The sequence below is a fragment of the Pteropus vampyrus genome, unplaced genomic scaffold, assembly GCF_000151845.1.
Source record: "Pteropus vampyrus isolate Shadow unplaced genomic scaffold, Pvam_2.0 Scaffold111, whole genome shotgun sequence".
Classification (NCBI taxonomy): Eukaryota; Metazoa; Chordata; class Mammalia; order Chiroptera; family Pteropodidae; genus Pteropus; species Pteropus vampyrus.
Genome location: NW_011888892.1, coordinates 1137244 through 1152829, shown reverse-complemented (window position 1 = coordinate 1152829; position 15586 = coordinate 1137244). Strand labels below are relative to the sequence as shown.

The following is a 15586-nucleotide window of genomic DNA, read 5'->3' as shown; positions in this document are numbered from 1 at the left end:
TTTCTTACTACTTTAGTAACATAAGTTATTTTATCATCAGATAAAAAATGCTTGTGTTTTGAAGAGAGGAAAATGAAATATAGTAAAAAGGCTCTAGGGGAGAAAAGGTCTAGGAAAAACGAAGACAAGAGGTTTTAAAGATACCTTATGAGTAGGAGACACGACACAAAGGCAACCTCAGAGCTGGAATTTCCTGAAACTGCCATCGGTTTCGGACCCGCTGCCACGGCCGCGGTGCTGGGCCTGCGCTGGGGCTTTGGGTTCAAACGAGGGTGCAGGAACGACGGGCGCCAGCTCTCCAGGTGCTGCAAGCTGATAATGTCTCCGCAAGGCCTCCCCTAACTGGCCCCAGGGACAGAGCACGGCAGGGGGCGGGGCCTGGACCAGGGGCGGGGCTCAGCCAACAAAGGAGAGGGGATGGACCTTCCCTGACGGACACACCTGAAGAGGCGGAGGCCACGCCCCACCGACAGACCTCACCAGGGGAGCAGACTGTTCCCAGAGCCACACAGCTAAAATTAACGCCCTGAGAACGGGGGTAGCAAACAGATGGGGCGGAGCCTACGCTTTACGCTCAGGCTTCCTTGGGGAACCCCGCAGGCCTCACCCTCATTTCTGATAGGCCGTCCTGAGGACGCCTACCCTCACCACTCAGGATTGTGTCTAACTTTATTTTCTATAGTTTGTATCCCACCAACAATATTTTCATTTTGTAATATTTTTCAAGATAGAAAATGACATTGTACTACTAAATAGGCCTTTTCAAACTTCATTTACCAAATCTGAAAATTCTGAAATGCCGCCGGCCTCTCCTTGAGAACAGGGTACAGCAGAGGCCAGGAGAGGGCTGGGCCGCAGGCTCACCCTTCCCCAGTGGAGGAATCCTGGGTTTAATGCTAGAATTTTCTGTGAGACCATTCCCCAATGCTGCGGTCCTCAACTGGGGGTCATTTTGCTCCCCGGGGACATCTGGCAATGGCTGCAGACATCTGTGGTTTCTAGGAGGCTATCAGCAAGCCTCGTACAGTGCACAGGACAGCCCCACCACAGAATGATCTGGCCCTAAAAGGTCAACAGTGCCAAGGTTGAGAAACAGTCTTAACCTTAAAACGGAAATGCAAGCAACTACGACAGGGGACGGGGCAAGCATTTCATGAGATAAATGGGCACGCGACAGAACCAGGGTGTGCCGCGCATGCACGGCGCTCAGGACATCCGCGGCCCTCCCCTTCCGAGCCCCGGGCCCCTCTAGGAAATGGGAGCATCCAGCCCCCAAGCAATCTGCTTGGAACAGTCCCCATTTCCACTGAACCCACATAATTTGCAACTGATGGGGCTTTTCGTGAAACTGCCAAAACTTTCACATCATTTGGGCTTTAGTATGAAGCAAAAAAACAAACAAACCCACTGATTCAGAAGCCTCAAAGCATGAGAATTAGGTATTTCTAGAAGTAATCTTTAAGGTATGTTATTCTTTGCCTTATTACTGAATCCTAGAAAGGGGCTGCTCACCTCTATGAGGTCTGAATTCCCCATCTAGTAGAATAATGCCAGCGATCTGTTATGTCTAGCAATAGAGGAAAGGCTAAAATGAAAATTGGATTTGGGGGGTTATATCCATTCTCAGGGCGGGCAGAAAAGTCCTCAGTAGCAAGGAGCGAGTCCAGGTCTGGGGAAAAGCAGTTATCAAGGAAAATGACTGGTGATAACTTTATTGATTAAAAGCAGCTTGAAAAATTTAAGGGTTGCCACAGCCCGGCACTACGGCAGCAAGAAAGCTCCTCACAGGCATTTTTCATTAAAAATAAGGAAGCAGGAACATAGAATTATTACCTTGTGCATGAGACACAGTTCATCTGAAATGGCCATATGCTGAAATACTGCTTTAAGATGTCTATACATCCTGAGGCTCAAAGAACATTATGGGCCATTTTAGAAAAACGGTGGGGTGGGGGTGTTAAGAACATATAATTGCCACTCAACTGTCTGCCAAAGGGAGAGACAGGTATGAGACTGGGAGGTGAAAGAGAATGATAATGTGGCAGGTAAATAAGATTCAGCCTCGCCACATGTGCTTGGAGCCACCAGAGAAAATTCCTTGGCTACCCGGGGCCACAGATGCTAGTGAGGGACCGGACGGCTGCAGGAACATGACCTCAGCAGACAACCCTCCAAGAATCCAGAACCCTAACCGCCCACTCCAGACCCCAAAGCCCCAGCACCTGCCAAATGAGGAGCCTGGATTAACCTGACCCCCGTAAGGGCCTTGGCTCCCCTTTGGGGTGTGGGGAGGGCAGCTTCTCATTCAGAATGTAGAAGATGTGATGTGGAAATAACTAGAAAATGCCAAAAAGAAAAAAAGAATGTGTGTGTGTGTTGGGGGGTGGGGGGGGGGGTGAATATCACCCAAGGGAGAACTATACAAATATAAGCAAATTCAATGTCTTCACATTCAGCTTCGTGGGTCTTACTCTGTAGGCAGGGACAGTTTCTTATTTTTGTCTGGCGGGGGTGGGAGCTGTCTGAGATGGTTTGTGACCACTGCTCATATAATTATAAATACTGGTTTTTAGCTCACATTACCACCACAGCCTTTCTCCCACTCTATAACACGTTATCTTGAGAATTTATTCTAAAATACATCCTATGAGTATGATGAGTATATATATAGTTGTTCATATTTTAAAAATGAAAAAATAAGCATAATAATTGTAAAAACAGGGACCTAGGAGAGATGGGTAGGAAGAGAAGGAAAAGGGCAGAAGCCAGACCTCCTTGAGTAATTCTCGCTTTGAGGGTTTGATCTGGGAACCACGTATTTACATAATTATAACACAAATTTAGATGCTGAAAAACCAGTTCCCTAAAAATCAGAAGTAAAGTGAATTCAGAGAGGATCCTGTTGGTGGCAAACACCCAGGGAGAACTATTCCAAGGGCTTTAAAATACGGTAAATCTCTAGAGGGATCTGCTCGAAGCAAAAAGAAAGGACTGTCAAAAAAAGAAATCGTCGACAGTACCAGTCACCAGTCTTCTATATTCAGTCATCAGCGATCACAGTGATACTGTGCATCACAGTCCGGTCCCCTGGCCCAGCAACACAGTACTGTCCCAGCCTTGGTGACACTGGTAGCGCTGGTGGTGGCACTCTCTCTTTTGTGCCTGGCTTCTTTCACACGGCGCACTTTGGAGATTCGAGACTCTGGTGTGTATTCTGGGCCAAAGCAAATGACTGATGATACTGGTATTCTTAAGAGCCAGAATTTTTGACATAGAAAAAGGAAATACAGATATAAGATTGATGAGACCAAGTACAAACCCAGAGGTGTGAATATGAATCAGAAGTTTCGGAATGAACTCACGATGCATTTCATGTTTAAAGATATATATTTTTCAACTAAAAAAGCTTAGCAATGATGACCAACCCAGAAACGAGAACTGCTAATGTCCTGATTATGGTTTCTAAATACTATTTCCCACAGAAGTCAGCATGGCTCCTTGGGAGGGTGGTGGAGTCCAGGCCGAGAGCAGGAAGTGTGCAAGGCAGCTATGAAACAACCTGCCACCCCTGAGACACGGGGATCACTTCAAACCACTCAGACACCAATCTGAAGGCTCCCACTGGTCACAGATGAAATACTTTGAACATCAATAAGATAATAACTGCAATGGACTGAAACACATAAAGTATGTTTATGTGTATTTATTTATGGTATATGTATTTTTAAATCTTTGTCACCCTGAGAGGATATTAGAGAACCAAGTTATCATTTTGAAAACTAATAAGTATGGGAGAGAAACAGGCATGAGGTATATGGACTGTACCTCGGGGTAACAAACAGTTGGTGAGTTTTCCTATACAGAAGTAATCCAGAGCAAAACAATGAAGGAGGAAAGACAGAATTCGAATATCACCGTTTTGAAGCCCTTAATGAGTTAATGAAGTTAGGCACCGATCATCAGTCACTGCTAATACCACAAAAGGAGACCACCGACATCCTGTGCCACCTGATGGAGGGCACACCACCGCCTAGGGAGCAGTCATCAAAAACCTGAACCAGACTCTGACCAAGCTTCGCGATCCAACTACCCATACACGGGAGGCAGAGAGGACACCGCGGAGGTGCAAGTGGCAAACTCCAGTGGGACACCACACAGGACGAACAACCCAGCTTGTTCCTCAGGACGTTGCAAGGAAAAACAAAAGGGAGGTGGGGACTGATAAGACTCAAAACCACTTAGGAATCACAGTGACCAATCACAGTGCAAGGGCCTCCTTTGGCTCTAGATTCCAACAACTGTAAGCAACATCACCGTAAAAGTCAGGGAGATGTGGACATGGGCTGGATATCCTTTGATATGAAGGAATTATTGTTAGGATTATTTAGATGTGATAATGGCATTATTGGTTTTTAAAAAGAATTCCCATCTTTTAGAGCCATATTTGCAGAAGTGATACAGTTTCTGGGATTTGATTCCAAACAATCTAGGGGAGAAGTGTGGGTAGAAAGACAGATCGAACACGTGGCTATTAATCTGGAGATGGGCTCCAATGGCCAAATACAGGACAATTTGAATAATGTGTAAACGGTCATAAAAATGGACTGTAACTCATGAAATAAAACAAAATCCCGAGTCCACGTTGGAATAAATAAACAATAGGAGAAAAAAAGCAAAGCCCTTCCTCACAGTAAATTCCAATAAATATAGACGGAACGATGAAACAGAAAATGGCCACTTGGCAAACAGTACTAGCTGTTTCAGGAAAGAATTATCAGTGGCTGCTAAAGTAAAGAGGGGAAAAGAATAAGAAGAGGATATTTACACAGTTTCAAGTGCTCTCCCACAAGACACATATTAGTCACAAAAGGACAAGCAGTAACTTTGTAGTGAAGAACCCTGGCAGGCTCCACCTCCCTTGGGATCATAGAGAACATCACCAATGACGAGCAGGGGGCCACCACATGCCTGCGGATGGGATGTACCCAGGGGCACAGCACTGTTTCTGGGAGATTCCTGCCAAAAATGCATAACTCAAAATCGAATCATGGGGAAACAGAAGGAAATAACCAAACTGAAAAACATTCTACAAAATAACTGGCCAGTACTCTTCAAAAATGCCATGGTCCTGAACCACACAGAAAGACCGAGGGGCTGCCCCAGAGTCACGGACACCAGGGGACATGACTGCTAAATGTAAGTGGCCCAATAAAAGGTATTGGAGGGATGGCTGTTGACATCTGCAGAAGGGTCTCTAGGTTAAGAGTCTTGCAATCGATGCTTACACCTGAAACTAATGTAAACTAATACTGAATGTCAACTCCAGCTGAAAAATTAAAAATAAATAAAAGAATTCTAAGGCGATCTAAAAAAATAGTCTTGTATCAGTGCTAATTTCCTGATTTTATAATTGTTCTATCATCCTTATGTAAGATGTTAGCATTTGAGAAGTAAGTTCAAGGACACATGAGAATTCTTTGTATTATTTTTGCAACTTTTTTGTAAATGTGAAATTACTTCAAAATGAACAGTTAAAAACAACTTTTTAAAAGTGGTTATTAGTTGATAATTATTGAAGCTCAGAGATGGGTCCATGGAGGTTCATTACGCTACATTCTCTAGTTGCAGAGATATGTAAAATGTTCCATGATCAAAAGTTAAAAAGAGGTTTAAGATACAAAACAGCCACATGCAAAGTATAGACATTGTGAGATTTGATTTAACCAAATCAATGTAAAAGAACATTTCTGAGATAGGGGCATTTGAATTCAGATCAGTATTACATAATACTAAGGAATTGCTAATGATTTTGGAGAGTAGGTTTTCTTTCATTGTGATAAAATACACATTGGATTTACCAATGTAATCATTTTAAAGTGCTCAAATCCGCGGCATTAAACACATTTACAATATTGTGTGACCATCACTGCTATCTAGTTCCAGACATTTTTGTCACTCCAAAAGGAGACCTCATACCCACTAAGCAGTCACTCCTGTTCCCCCACACTCCCAGCCCCTGGCAACCACTACTCTATTTTACGTCTCTATGGATTTGCCTCTTCTGGACATTTCATATAAATATATGATATATAAACTGTGGCCTTTGTGACTGGCTTCTTTCACTTACCATGTTTTCAAAGTTCACTCGCATTATATCATTTATCAGTATTTCATTCTTTTTATAGCTGAAATATCCCATTGTGTGAATATACCACATTTAGTTTGTCACTCATTTGCTGAGGACCATCTGCACTGTTTCTAACTTTTGGCTATTGTGAATAATGCTCCTATGAATAATGACGGATAAGTTTTTATTTGAACGCCTGTTTTCGATCCTTTTGGTTATATACCTAGGAGTGGATTGCTGGGTCGTGTGGAAAGTCTACGTTTAACTTACTCAAGAACTATCTTCCGTAGTGGCTATTTTTCATAGTGGCTGCTCCATTTCACATTCCTACCAGTATGGGGGTTCCAATTCCTCTACATTCTTGCCAATACTTTTTTTCCGGTGTGTTTTTGTTTTTGTTTTAGTTATTATGGCCATCCAAGTGGGTATGAGTGGGACTTCAGTGTAACTTTGATTTGCACTTCTCAAGTGACACTGAGCATCTTTTTGTGTTCTTAGCCATTGTTAGGTGTTTTAAAGCATTGCACAGTCAAAATTAACCATCTTTTTTTGAAAGGCATACTATAATATGAAAGGATATAGTAACAATAAGTCTGGGATTTGCTTTAAAACACAAGAACAAAAGAAAAACAAGTAAAATTTTAAAAAGAAAGAAAGAAGGGATAGAAAAAGGGAATTTGGCAAAATCTTTTAACTGTTGTATCTGGGTGATGGATATATGGGGGAAATCACTGGACCATTTTCTCTGTTTCTATGTATATTTGTAATTTATCAAAATAAAAAAGAAGTTCTGCCCTATGAAACAGAATCATGAAAAAACAGGTTATTTATTTCTGCAGTCTTCATTCATTGAAACACAAGCCTCTTTTTCTCCACCAGGTTCACAGGGTACTTCCTAGGTGTTTCCTGGAACCCCAAGACCCTGTGCCTTCTGACATCTGTGAATACTGGGGCGGGGGGGGGGGGGGGGGGGGGGTGGTCCGAGCACAGGGGTTCCAGATTTGCGTGGCAGAGGGCCATCTTCCTCCAGCATCGTGAGAGACCAGTGCTCTAGACTGGAGCTCATGTGGGAAATTCAGGTCCAACAGTAATGGAGGCCCAGGGGATCCTGGGGCACCAGCCTCACCACAGGGCACTGACATTGACCCCTGGTTCCATGTCTAAGATGGACAGCAGGGCAGCCTGGGGTCAACTACAGACACGTGTCCAGTTTCTTTAACGATGCTCTCAGGACACGGCCAGCTGGAGAAGACCGGCTCCACACGCCCTGGGAAGGGGACGTGCACTGTGGACACTGAAATCATAACCGCTTCTTTTTCTTTTAAAGATGTACGTTTGGAAGGCAATCTATCTCAAAACTGTCATTAATGTAAAGGTGGCAAGATGTGTGATTTTATTTCACATAGTGTTTTAATCTTGTTATCTATTGTCTTTCCAGGGAAATATTTTTAATATACTAATAGGCTTTGTCAATTCTTATCCTTCCAGAAAAAAAGCAAATGTCACTTGGGAAAAGCCAAAGGCATTTCTGCTCCTCACTCTTATACCGAAACGAATGTAACAGGTTACAACATGCAGCGGGCCCCCTTTGCTGTTTTTCCCCCGCTTACAGTCAAATCGGCTCTCACGGCGGGGTCCACCCACGGCTGCCAGCCGACCCTCGCAGCCTGCCTGAGCCCTGGAACCCCTCGTGCCCCACGGCTGCCCCTGCGTAGTGCCCCGGGCCTCCCCAGAGAGCCGCCTCCACCACGCGTACTTCGTCGGAGCATCCTACCTGGTGGGCCTCCACCCCCATCTGCTGCAGGGCAGACTTGAAAAACTCAGGAGAAGGTTTCCCCACCACCTCGGCTTTGATACCACAGGCGTACTGGGGAGAGAGAAGGGATGAAGCAATGGGTGAAGGCCCGACCTGCAGCGGAGGCCTCCCTCTGGGGAATCAGGGACGGAGCGCCTGGAATGCCGCCATGGGCCAGGGGCCTCCGAGGGGCGGGGCGCGTGGGCTGGGAGACCACCCGCAGAAAGAGCAGGATGACGCCACATGGGGCCCTGCGGGACGCTCGGGGCCCCTCCCCACCAGGCACTCGGCACCGGCTCGAACACCCGACTGCAGCGGGGGGTGGCCCGCAGCTGGCAGAGCCACAGGCGTCATTCGGGCACCCTGGCCAGCGTTCTCACTGCTTCCCCCACCCGCCCCAGCTCCGTCACAGCCCCTCCAGGAAAGCAGGGCCCAGGGCTCCCGCGCCTGTCTGGCCGTCCCTCCCACCTGCGTGCAGGGCGGTGACAGGACCTGATGGGGGCAGGAGCCTAGGCCAGGACAGCTGGGCAGGCATGGGTCAGAGCGGACGCCGCGGAGCCCCATCTGAGCCTGGCCTTGCAAACAGGGAGGGGGTCAGGAAGGAGCACAGTTAGCACGTTAAGCTCCAGATGCCCAAGGTCAGCAGAGAGGCGGGTGGTCCGCACAGATCCAGACTCCAGGGTCCGAGGAGAACGGCAGAGAGCATGCTGGGAGGGCCAGCCGGGTCAACACGGGCAGTGCCGCAGTGGAGGAATGGGAGGGACAGGAGAGAGGAGCGGCCAGGGCCGCTGATTGGCCAGGCCCCAGAGGAGAGGGGCGCTGACGTTTTCAAACAGGAGGGCCTCCTTTGAAAACATAAAGGGCGATGCAAACGCGGAGCACACCCACTTCCCCAGAAAGGCCAGAAAAGTCCCAGGGGCCCTGAGGTCTGAAGCGGGCTGGGACAGACCCAGGCAGGTACCTCGAGCGCCTTCGTGTAGGCGCCAACGTCCAGCATCAGGCCGGAGGTCTCCTTGTAGTAGCGCCTAGGAAAGAGCAGAGGGGACAAGGTGAGCTGAGCCCATGCTCCAGGAAATGCCAAGAGAAACCGCCCTGTCCTGGTTCTGCCAGCTCAAGAGAACCGAGTCATGGGGGAGGGTCAGTCCACATGCCATGCTGAGAATGACTGATGGAGGTCAGCACAACGGGGCCCACTGGCGGGCCACCACACCGGGTGGGAGAGACCGTGGGCCAGCAGCTCTGTCAGAATGGCCCCTGCTGCCAGGCTTGTGGGGCCCCACTGCAGTGATTAACGGGGGACCCACGGGGCAGATGGATCCAGTTGCTAACAGGGTAAAACAAGAGACCTGTGTTCTGGGAAGGACAGCAGCCCCACAGAGCACGTGGGGAACCCCTACTTGCTAATCATTAACCCCTAATTACTGCCTGCAGAACAAACCCCATTAGTCCCACAGCGCCCTGCCGCGTCTCCTATTAGCCAGAGGTCAGAGAGGCGCCGGGCTTCGTGGGCGCCAGATGCTTTCCCAGACGACTGCGGCCCCCTGTCTCCCTGGGGACTAAGACAGCTCGGCTCTCGGGACCCTTCGCCCTTCCCCATGCCCTTCGAATCGGGGCGACATGAAACAGCGGGTACGCACGGAGCCAAAGAGAAGAAGGGCGAAGTGTGCTGACCTTGTGCTGAAGTGTGTTCAAATCTGTGCTCGCTGCTTTTTAACAGCGGGACTCTGAGTAGCTTAAGTCCACTGGGCCCGAGTTTCCCAATCCGCCAGATGGGCAAAAACAAGACAAAACAGAACAGCACCCACCTCACGGATCACTGAAAGGCTTGAACAGAATAATGCGTGCAAAGTTCCTAACATGCTGCTAGCATACGGCAACTGCTCAAAATACAGTGGAGAATATTACTGTAAATAATTGTTCATCCAGACTGGGAAACAGGCAGTCAGCTCTGAGCTGGGGAGGAAAGAATGAACACAGGTCTAATTTGTGGGGCTGAAACCTGTTCTGAGCCCGTAGGAAAAACGAGCTGCCCCAGAGCTGTGCCCTTCCTCCAGCTCTGCTGTGCCCAGGGACACCGCCTGTCCCTCCCTGCCCCGCCTGACGCCTTGAAGGCTGCTGGAATCCATGCAGCCCACCTGCATCCATTCACCTGAAGCTCAGATGAGACACACACTCTCTGCTCTGCGTTCTCTACCGCCGCCTCGGTGGCCTCCAGGCTGAACGAGGCAGGCTGCAGGGCTTCAGCTAAACCCTCAGCCCCGGCAAGGGCTGGTCCCCTGCCACTCACCCCCGTCGGGCGATTCGGAGCCTGCAGCCCATCTGTTGAAGCTGTGGGGCATCCCCTGTTGTGACGGGACTCATTGGCCTCCAAGTGAACCCCAGGCCTCTCCAACACGGTCCAGGCTCTGTGCTCTATGGGCCACCCCATAGGACACGGATGAGCTGGGACACTGCATGCATTCAGGAAGGTGCCTGCTAGTCAGAACTACCACCTGCTTACAGAGTTGGGACCTGCAAATGCTCCCCCTTTTAAAGGGTGACCCCCCAAAACAGGCTTAGAGGTCCATAATTGCATTTGTCTTAAAGCCAGGATGCAGACGTGTATTCTGCATTTATACAGCCTCCAAAAAGCTTCCTTTTATTTTTCCCATTTCTACAATCAACTACGTTGGCATGAAGATTTCCTTCGGTACGTAGGTCCGGAGTCATAAGAAATCACGAGTAAAGCCAAGTTTAGCTGAAAGGAAGAGGGAGATGCGGGGTGCTGGGGCCTGAGCTCACTGGCACTGAAGTTGGCATCTGTTAGCTCAGTCCCCAGACATGTAGGACACAGCTACCTCACCCCTTGGCAGGACTTGGGGACACTCTCAGACCCAGGCTGCCCCCCAGGCACTCCTGGTCTTGAGGGAAGCAGAGAAGTCCACAAACAAATATAAATATGGAAGGACGAGACACAGGCGATGAGGAGCACCATGTGTTCTCTGCGGTCTGCTCAAGTAGGCCAGACATGCTGGGGACTGGGACACAGGGAGGCGCCCCAGAAAAGGGAGTATCAAAGCAGAGACTCGAAGCTCAGGAAAGGCGGGGTGGAAGAGTCCAGGCCCAGGGGCCTCTCAGAATCAACAGCAGCACCCCACAGAGGACTCCATGGGCCAGAAGCTGTTCTACGCACAGGCCTCGGTCAGGTACTCAGGGAGACACCCGCCCTTGTCCCCTCAGCCTGATGACTCCTGCGGGAGGGAAAGAAGGGGGATGTGTGAGTCCAGACTGGGAGGGAGGGGGACAAGGACGAGACATGCTGAAATGAGCCAGGGACAGAGGAGAGGGTGAGGAAAGACTGCAGCCAGCATAGGAGAGACTCACCCCGAAGCCAAAGAAAACGATTACAGAACCACACCACAGGCACAGCTCTGTTTGGAGCTGAGGATTCTGGGGGCCTCTGACCCAGCGCCCTGGGCCGGCTGGAGGAGGCAGAAGCTGGGCAGCCTCCTTGATGGAAAAACCTTCCAAGGACGGCCACGCGGCACAACTTTTGTCTGCCTCATGCTCCCCCAGCCTTTCTTCCAAAGTGACAGAAACCTGGACTTTTTTAGGTTCAATGTTCGTTCTGATGTGAGGGAAAAAACTGAACATCGGCTTAAAATACACAATTAAAACTGTCTTTGTTACACGAATTTTTAGAGTCTAAAGGAAAAAACTGACTTCCATAAACCAAAATTAGAAACCTCACTATTTCTTGTTTAGCTGAATATGAGCTTGTTTTTGTAGTGGCCAGAATTTTTCCTGATTTCTCATTCATTCAGAAAAACAAAAAGACATCTTGAAGGCCATCTGTTAGCTGAAAACATTTTTAGAGACACATTAAGTACAAGTACCTGTTAATATTCTTCAATATAAAAGCCCAAGTTATTCTCGAAACATAAAAGATTTGCTATATTTATCTTTTGTTACCAGCATAACAAAAGCGGCAGGAGGCCTGGCCAGAACCGGAGTGCTCGGCCACAAAGAAGCAGCCGTGGGTGCTGGGAAGACAGGGAAAACCCAGGAGAAGCAGCCACATAGATTTGATGCTTTATTTTCGTGTCCTTCCGATTATTCAGCACAACCTCCCTTCGAAATGACCACCTGACCTTTCCGACAAGAGCCATTAACCTTCCATAGTCTGTCACGTAAACAGCTTAATTTTCTGACTGAGGCATGACAGAAGAAATTACAAAGGCAATTCCCATTCTCGGTCCAAACAGATGCCAAATGTAAATCACCCCATTCCCAGGAGCAGGGCATTCTGCCCCAGCGCACCCGCCAGCCGGCCTCCCCCGGGCCCCGCTCGGCCCCGCTCTGGTGGAGGGCAGCCCCCCGCCATTAGTGACCCCCACTCTGACGTGACAACAGCTCTTCATGAGTCCTTGGGCTGTCCCGGGAAGCTGAGACCTAGGCCCAGAAGCTTTCGGTTCCTTTCTCTTGTTTCTGGGTGCCCAATCCGCAGCCCAAGCCAGAACCCCCATCAGCTAGAGGCCCCACTAATCGCTCCCTCGTAAAACAAACCCTTGCCAACTATCGAATCTGTGGCAGAACTACCAAGCTAAAAGCAACTGATTCCATAGTTTTTCTTTTCGACAACGTATCTATTTTGACTACTCCCCGTAATCCGAAATAACAGCTTTCAATAATTAGAGACAATTTAAAGAAAAAAGTTTTAACAAAAATTACAGCAGACCTTCTTCCTTATGTTGTTATCTAGTTGGGGTCAGTGACATTAGGGGTCCCCAACGGACCAAGGCTGGCATGTGGATGGGTGAAGCAGGCCAGGTTCTGTGGTCTGCAGTGACCTACACATACGGTTGTAAGGCCGGGAAGGGGCTGTGATGGTTAATTTTACACGTCAAATCAGTGGGGCCGAGGCACCCAGACGTCTGGTCAAACATTATTCTGGATGTTTCTGAGATAGCGTTTCTTGGATGAGAACTACAGCTAAATCAGTGGGCTCTGCGTAAGGCAGATTCCCCTCCATAACATGGTGGGCCTCATCTAATCAGATGAAGGCCTGAGCAGAACAAAGTCTGACTTCCCTGAGGAAGAAATCTTCCAGCAAACAGCTTCTGGACTCAGACTGCAACTCTTCCCTGAGTCTCCGGCCTGAAGACATGGGACTTACCCGGCCTCCACAATCAATTCCTCTTTATAGAGATCCACATCCTGCTGGCTCTGTTTCTCTGGAGAACCCTGACTAATACAGGACATGTTTTATCTGTAGGATAAACACACTAGAATATTTTTAGTTCTCAAGAGAAATAGATCCTCTTTTCTTTCTTGAGATTTCTTTCGTTTGCCTGTTTCGATAGCAATAGAGCCAGGAAGCCATATTTCCCTACTGCGTGTAGAAACAGTACAAGGTGAACGGCCAGTGGCTGGGAAGCGTGGAGAACAGGTTAACAGGAAGGGGCGGGGTCTGGGTGGACGGGAACCACCGGGCGGGGGCTTCAGCGAAGCTGAGGTGCGCTCAAGAATGTGGGGCCCAGCACTGTCGGATCTTCTGAGTTTTCAAAAGATCCAGAAATCTGGATATTTTATGTAAAATCTCCCAATTTTTAAACATGTGCTCAAAAAGGCTTAAGATTTTTGTGGGCCAAATATTTGCTCTAGAATGTAGCCTGGGGTGACGAGCATGGGCTTTGGGTGGCACTCCTGGCCCTGCCTGCACTTCCTTCACCCCCAAATGCCTCAATATACCCACCAGAGTTTAAAATGGCCATTAAACTCTCTAGAGCTCACAGGGCTCTGGCTTTAACAAGACGGGGCACATAAAGGGCTTAGCCATGGCCGGCGGCCAGATAAACAGTCTCTCCCTTGTCAATTCTCAGAGGGGGCCCCGTTGGGCAGGCAAAGGCAAGGAGTCCGCGGCCAGCAGCATGTCAGCTGGGAAAGGCTCCCCAGAGATGGCCCTGGACTTCCTGTATCACATGAGAAGCTGGGGCGGGACTCCAGTGTCCCTGGAACTTGGGAGAGCCCGTGATTCTAAAATCCTGGCACTGCTTCTGTGGACGACAGCACAGAGCTGCACAGCTGTCTGGAAAGCAACTGGGTGGCATGCAACGCGCATCCTCTGAAACGCACAGGCGCCCATCATGGCCCTGCTTAGGCAGGAAATCGGAAAAACCCAAACGACCATCAGCAGCCGTCAGTTAAAAATACTGCAGGATATGCACAGGAGCAATAACCAGGCCCCAGGGTTACCTATTGCATGGAAAGTCGCTCACAAAACATTTAGTAAACAATACAAACCGGGCGACAAAACTAGGTCAAGTTCAATGCCGATGTGAATATGTCCATTTGTGATCATCTATCTGTACAGGAACCACTGGGAAAGACACACAAAACGCTGACGGCTGTTTTCCTTGTGCCATGGAACTGAAAATACTTTTCATTTTCTTCTTTTTCTCATCTGTATTCTCTAATTTTTCTTCAATGGTGGTAAAAGACGTTAAGAAAAATAACCAACAGGTTTTTTTTGAAGAAAGAGATGGCGAGGTCCATGCTACAGACTCAGAGAAAAACGGTCACGAAATCACTTAACAGAGACCACGCTCTGCGCCCAGAGGGGTGGGCACCGGCCCGAGCATCCCACAGGCCTCAAGCCTATCTTCCCTACTTAGGTGTCCCCTTCGCGCAATCCCTCAACGCCTTGTGCTGTGTCCTGTGCGGATGCACCTTCCCCCCCTTTGCTCTAAACTTGGGACAATCGACACTTCCCGCGTGAGATCTCCAAGAGGGTCTCCGTCTGCAACGACCGTCCCCTGACCCGGCCTCTCCCAGCCCAGGGCCCACAGGGAAGTTTGACCAACCAGCTCCTGCGGATTCTAAACACCTCGAAAAGTATTAAAAGAAAGGAAGAAATGAAAGGCAAGAAAAGGGGGAGAGGGAAAAGGAAGTCGCCCTGTGCCCGCCCCCGCCCACTTTTCTGCATCCTTCTCTCCTTGGTTCTGCAAGTCAGAGACCCAGAGCATCGCAAAGCAGCCAGAAATGACTCTCCCTGGAGCCGACTCACCCTCTTCCCAGTGATATGAGCACAGGGTTTTCCAGCTCCATGAGCACCTGGAAGGCTTTATTCATGTTTTGATAAGAAAAACTTTCTCCTGCATCTGCAATTACGACACAGTTGGGGTTGGACGTGTCAACCTGAGCAAATTCTGAGCGGACTCCTGGAAAGAGAGAGAGAAAGGATAAAGCCAAGGGTGACGTGCCTCCCTCCCGTCTCCTGGATACCTTCTGTGTACCACATCTGTCCCCTTCTGGTCCCCACATGTGCCATGGGGGGTGGGCAAGGAAGGGGTGTGATTCTCGCTTCATAGGTGAAGGAACTCCAGCTCCCCACTGTTAGAGAGCTAGTCAGGAGAAAGACTGATCCACCCTAACACCAGCATGACCCCGAAGCGCCCTTAGTTCAATGCCACAGGCAGGAAACCCACAGCTTTGCAACTAAGAAGGGAGATCTGCCTGGAGGACAAGATTCCTAGATGCTGGATGAAACAAGGCTGCTTGCAACCTTTATAGGGCTGGCACTGCTGGCCCCAAACTGTAAGAACCACCGACACATTTCGGCCAACGCCCCCGGAGATGGGACAGCAGGGAAACACGTACATCCTAAGCAGGGGCAGAGTTGCGTC

General features: G+C 48.9%; 1 protein-coding gene across 6 annotated transcripts in view; it reads right to left on the bottom strand.

The window, feature by feature from the left end:
- LHPP (phospholysine phosphohistidine inorganic pyrophosphate phosphatase) overlaps positions 1 to 15586 on the bottom strand; it is a 106872-nt gene that overhangs the window by 72863 nt on the left and 18423 nt on the right. For all 6 annotated transcript variants that reach the window (XM_023533776.1, XM_011365457.2, XM_023533778.1 and 3 more), the window contains exons 3-5: positions 14968 to 15121; positions 8884 to 8947; positions 7902 to 7994 (exon numbers count right to left, since the gene is read on the bottom strand). In XM_023533776.1, coding sequence (XP_023389544.1) covers positions 7902 to 7994; positions 8884 to 8947; positions 14968 to 15121 — 311 coding nt within the window. The remainder of the gene's footprint in view (positions 1 to 7901; positions 7995 to 8883; positions 8948 to 14967; positions 15122 to 15586) is intronic.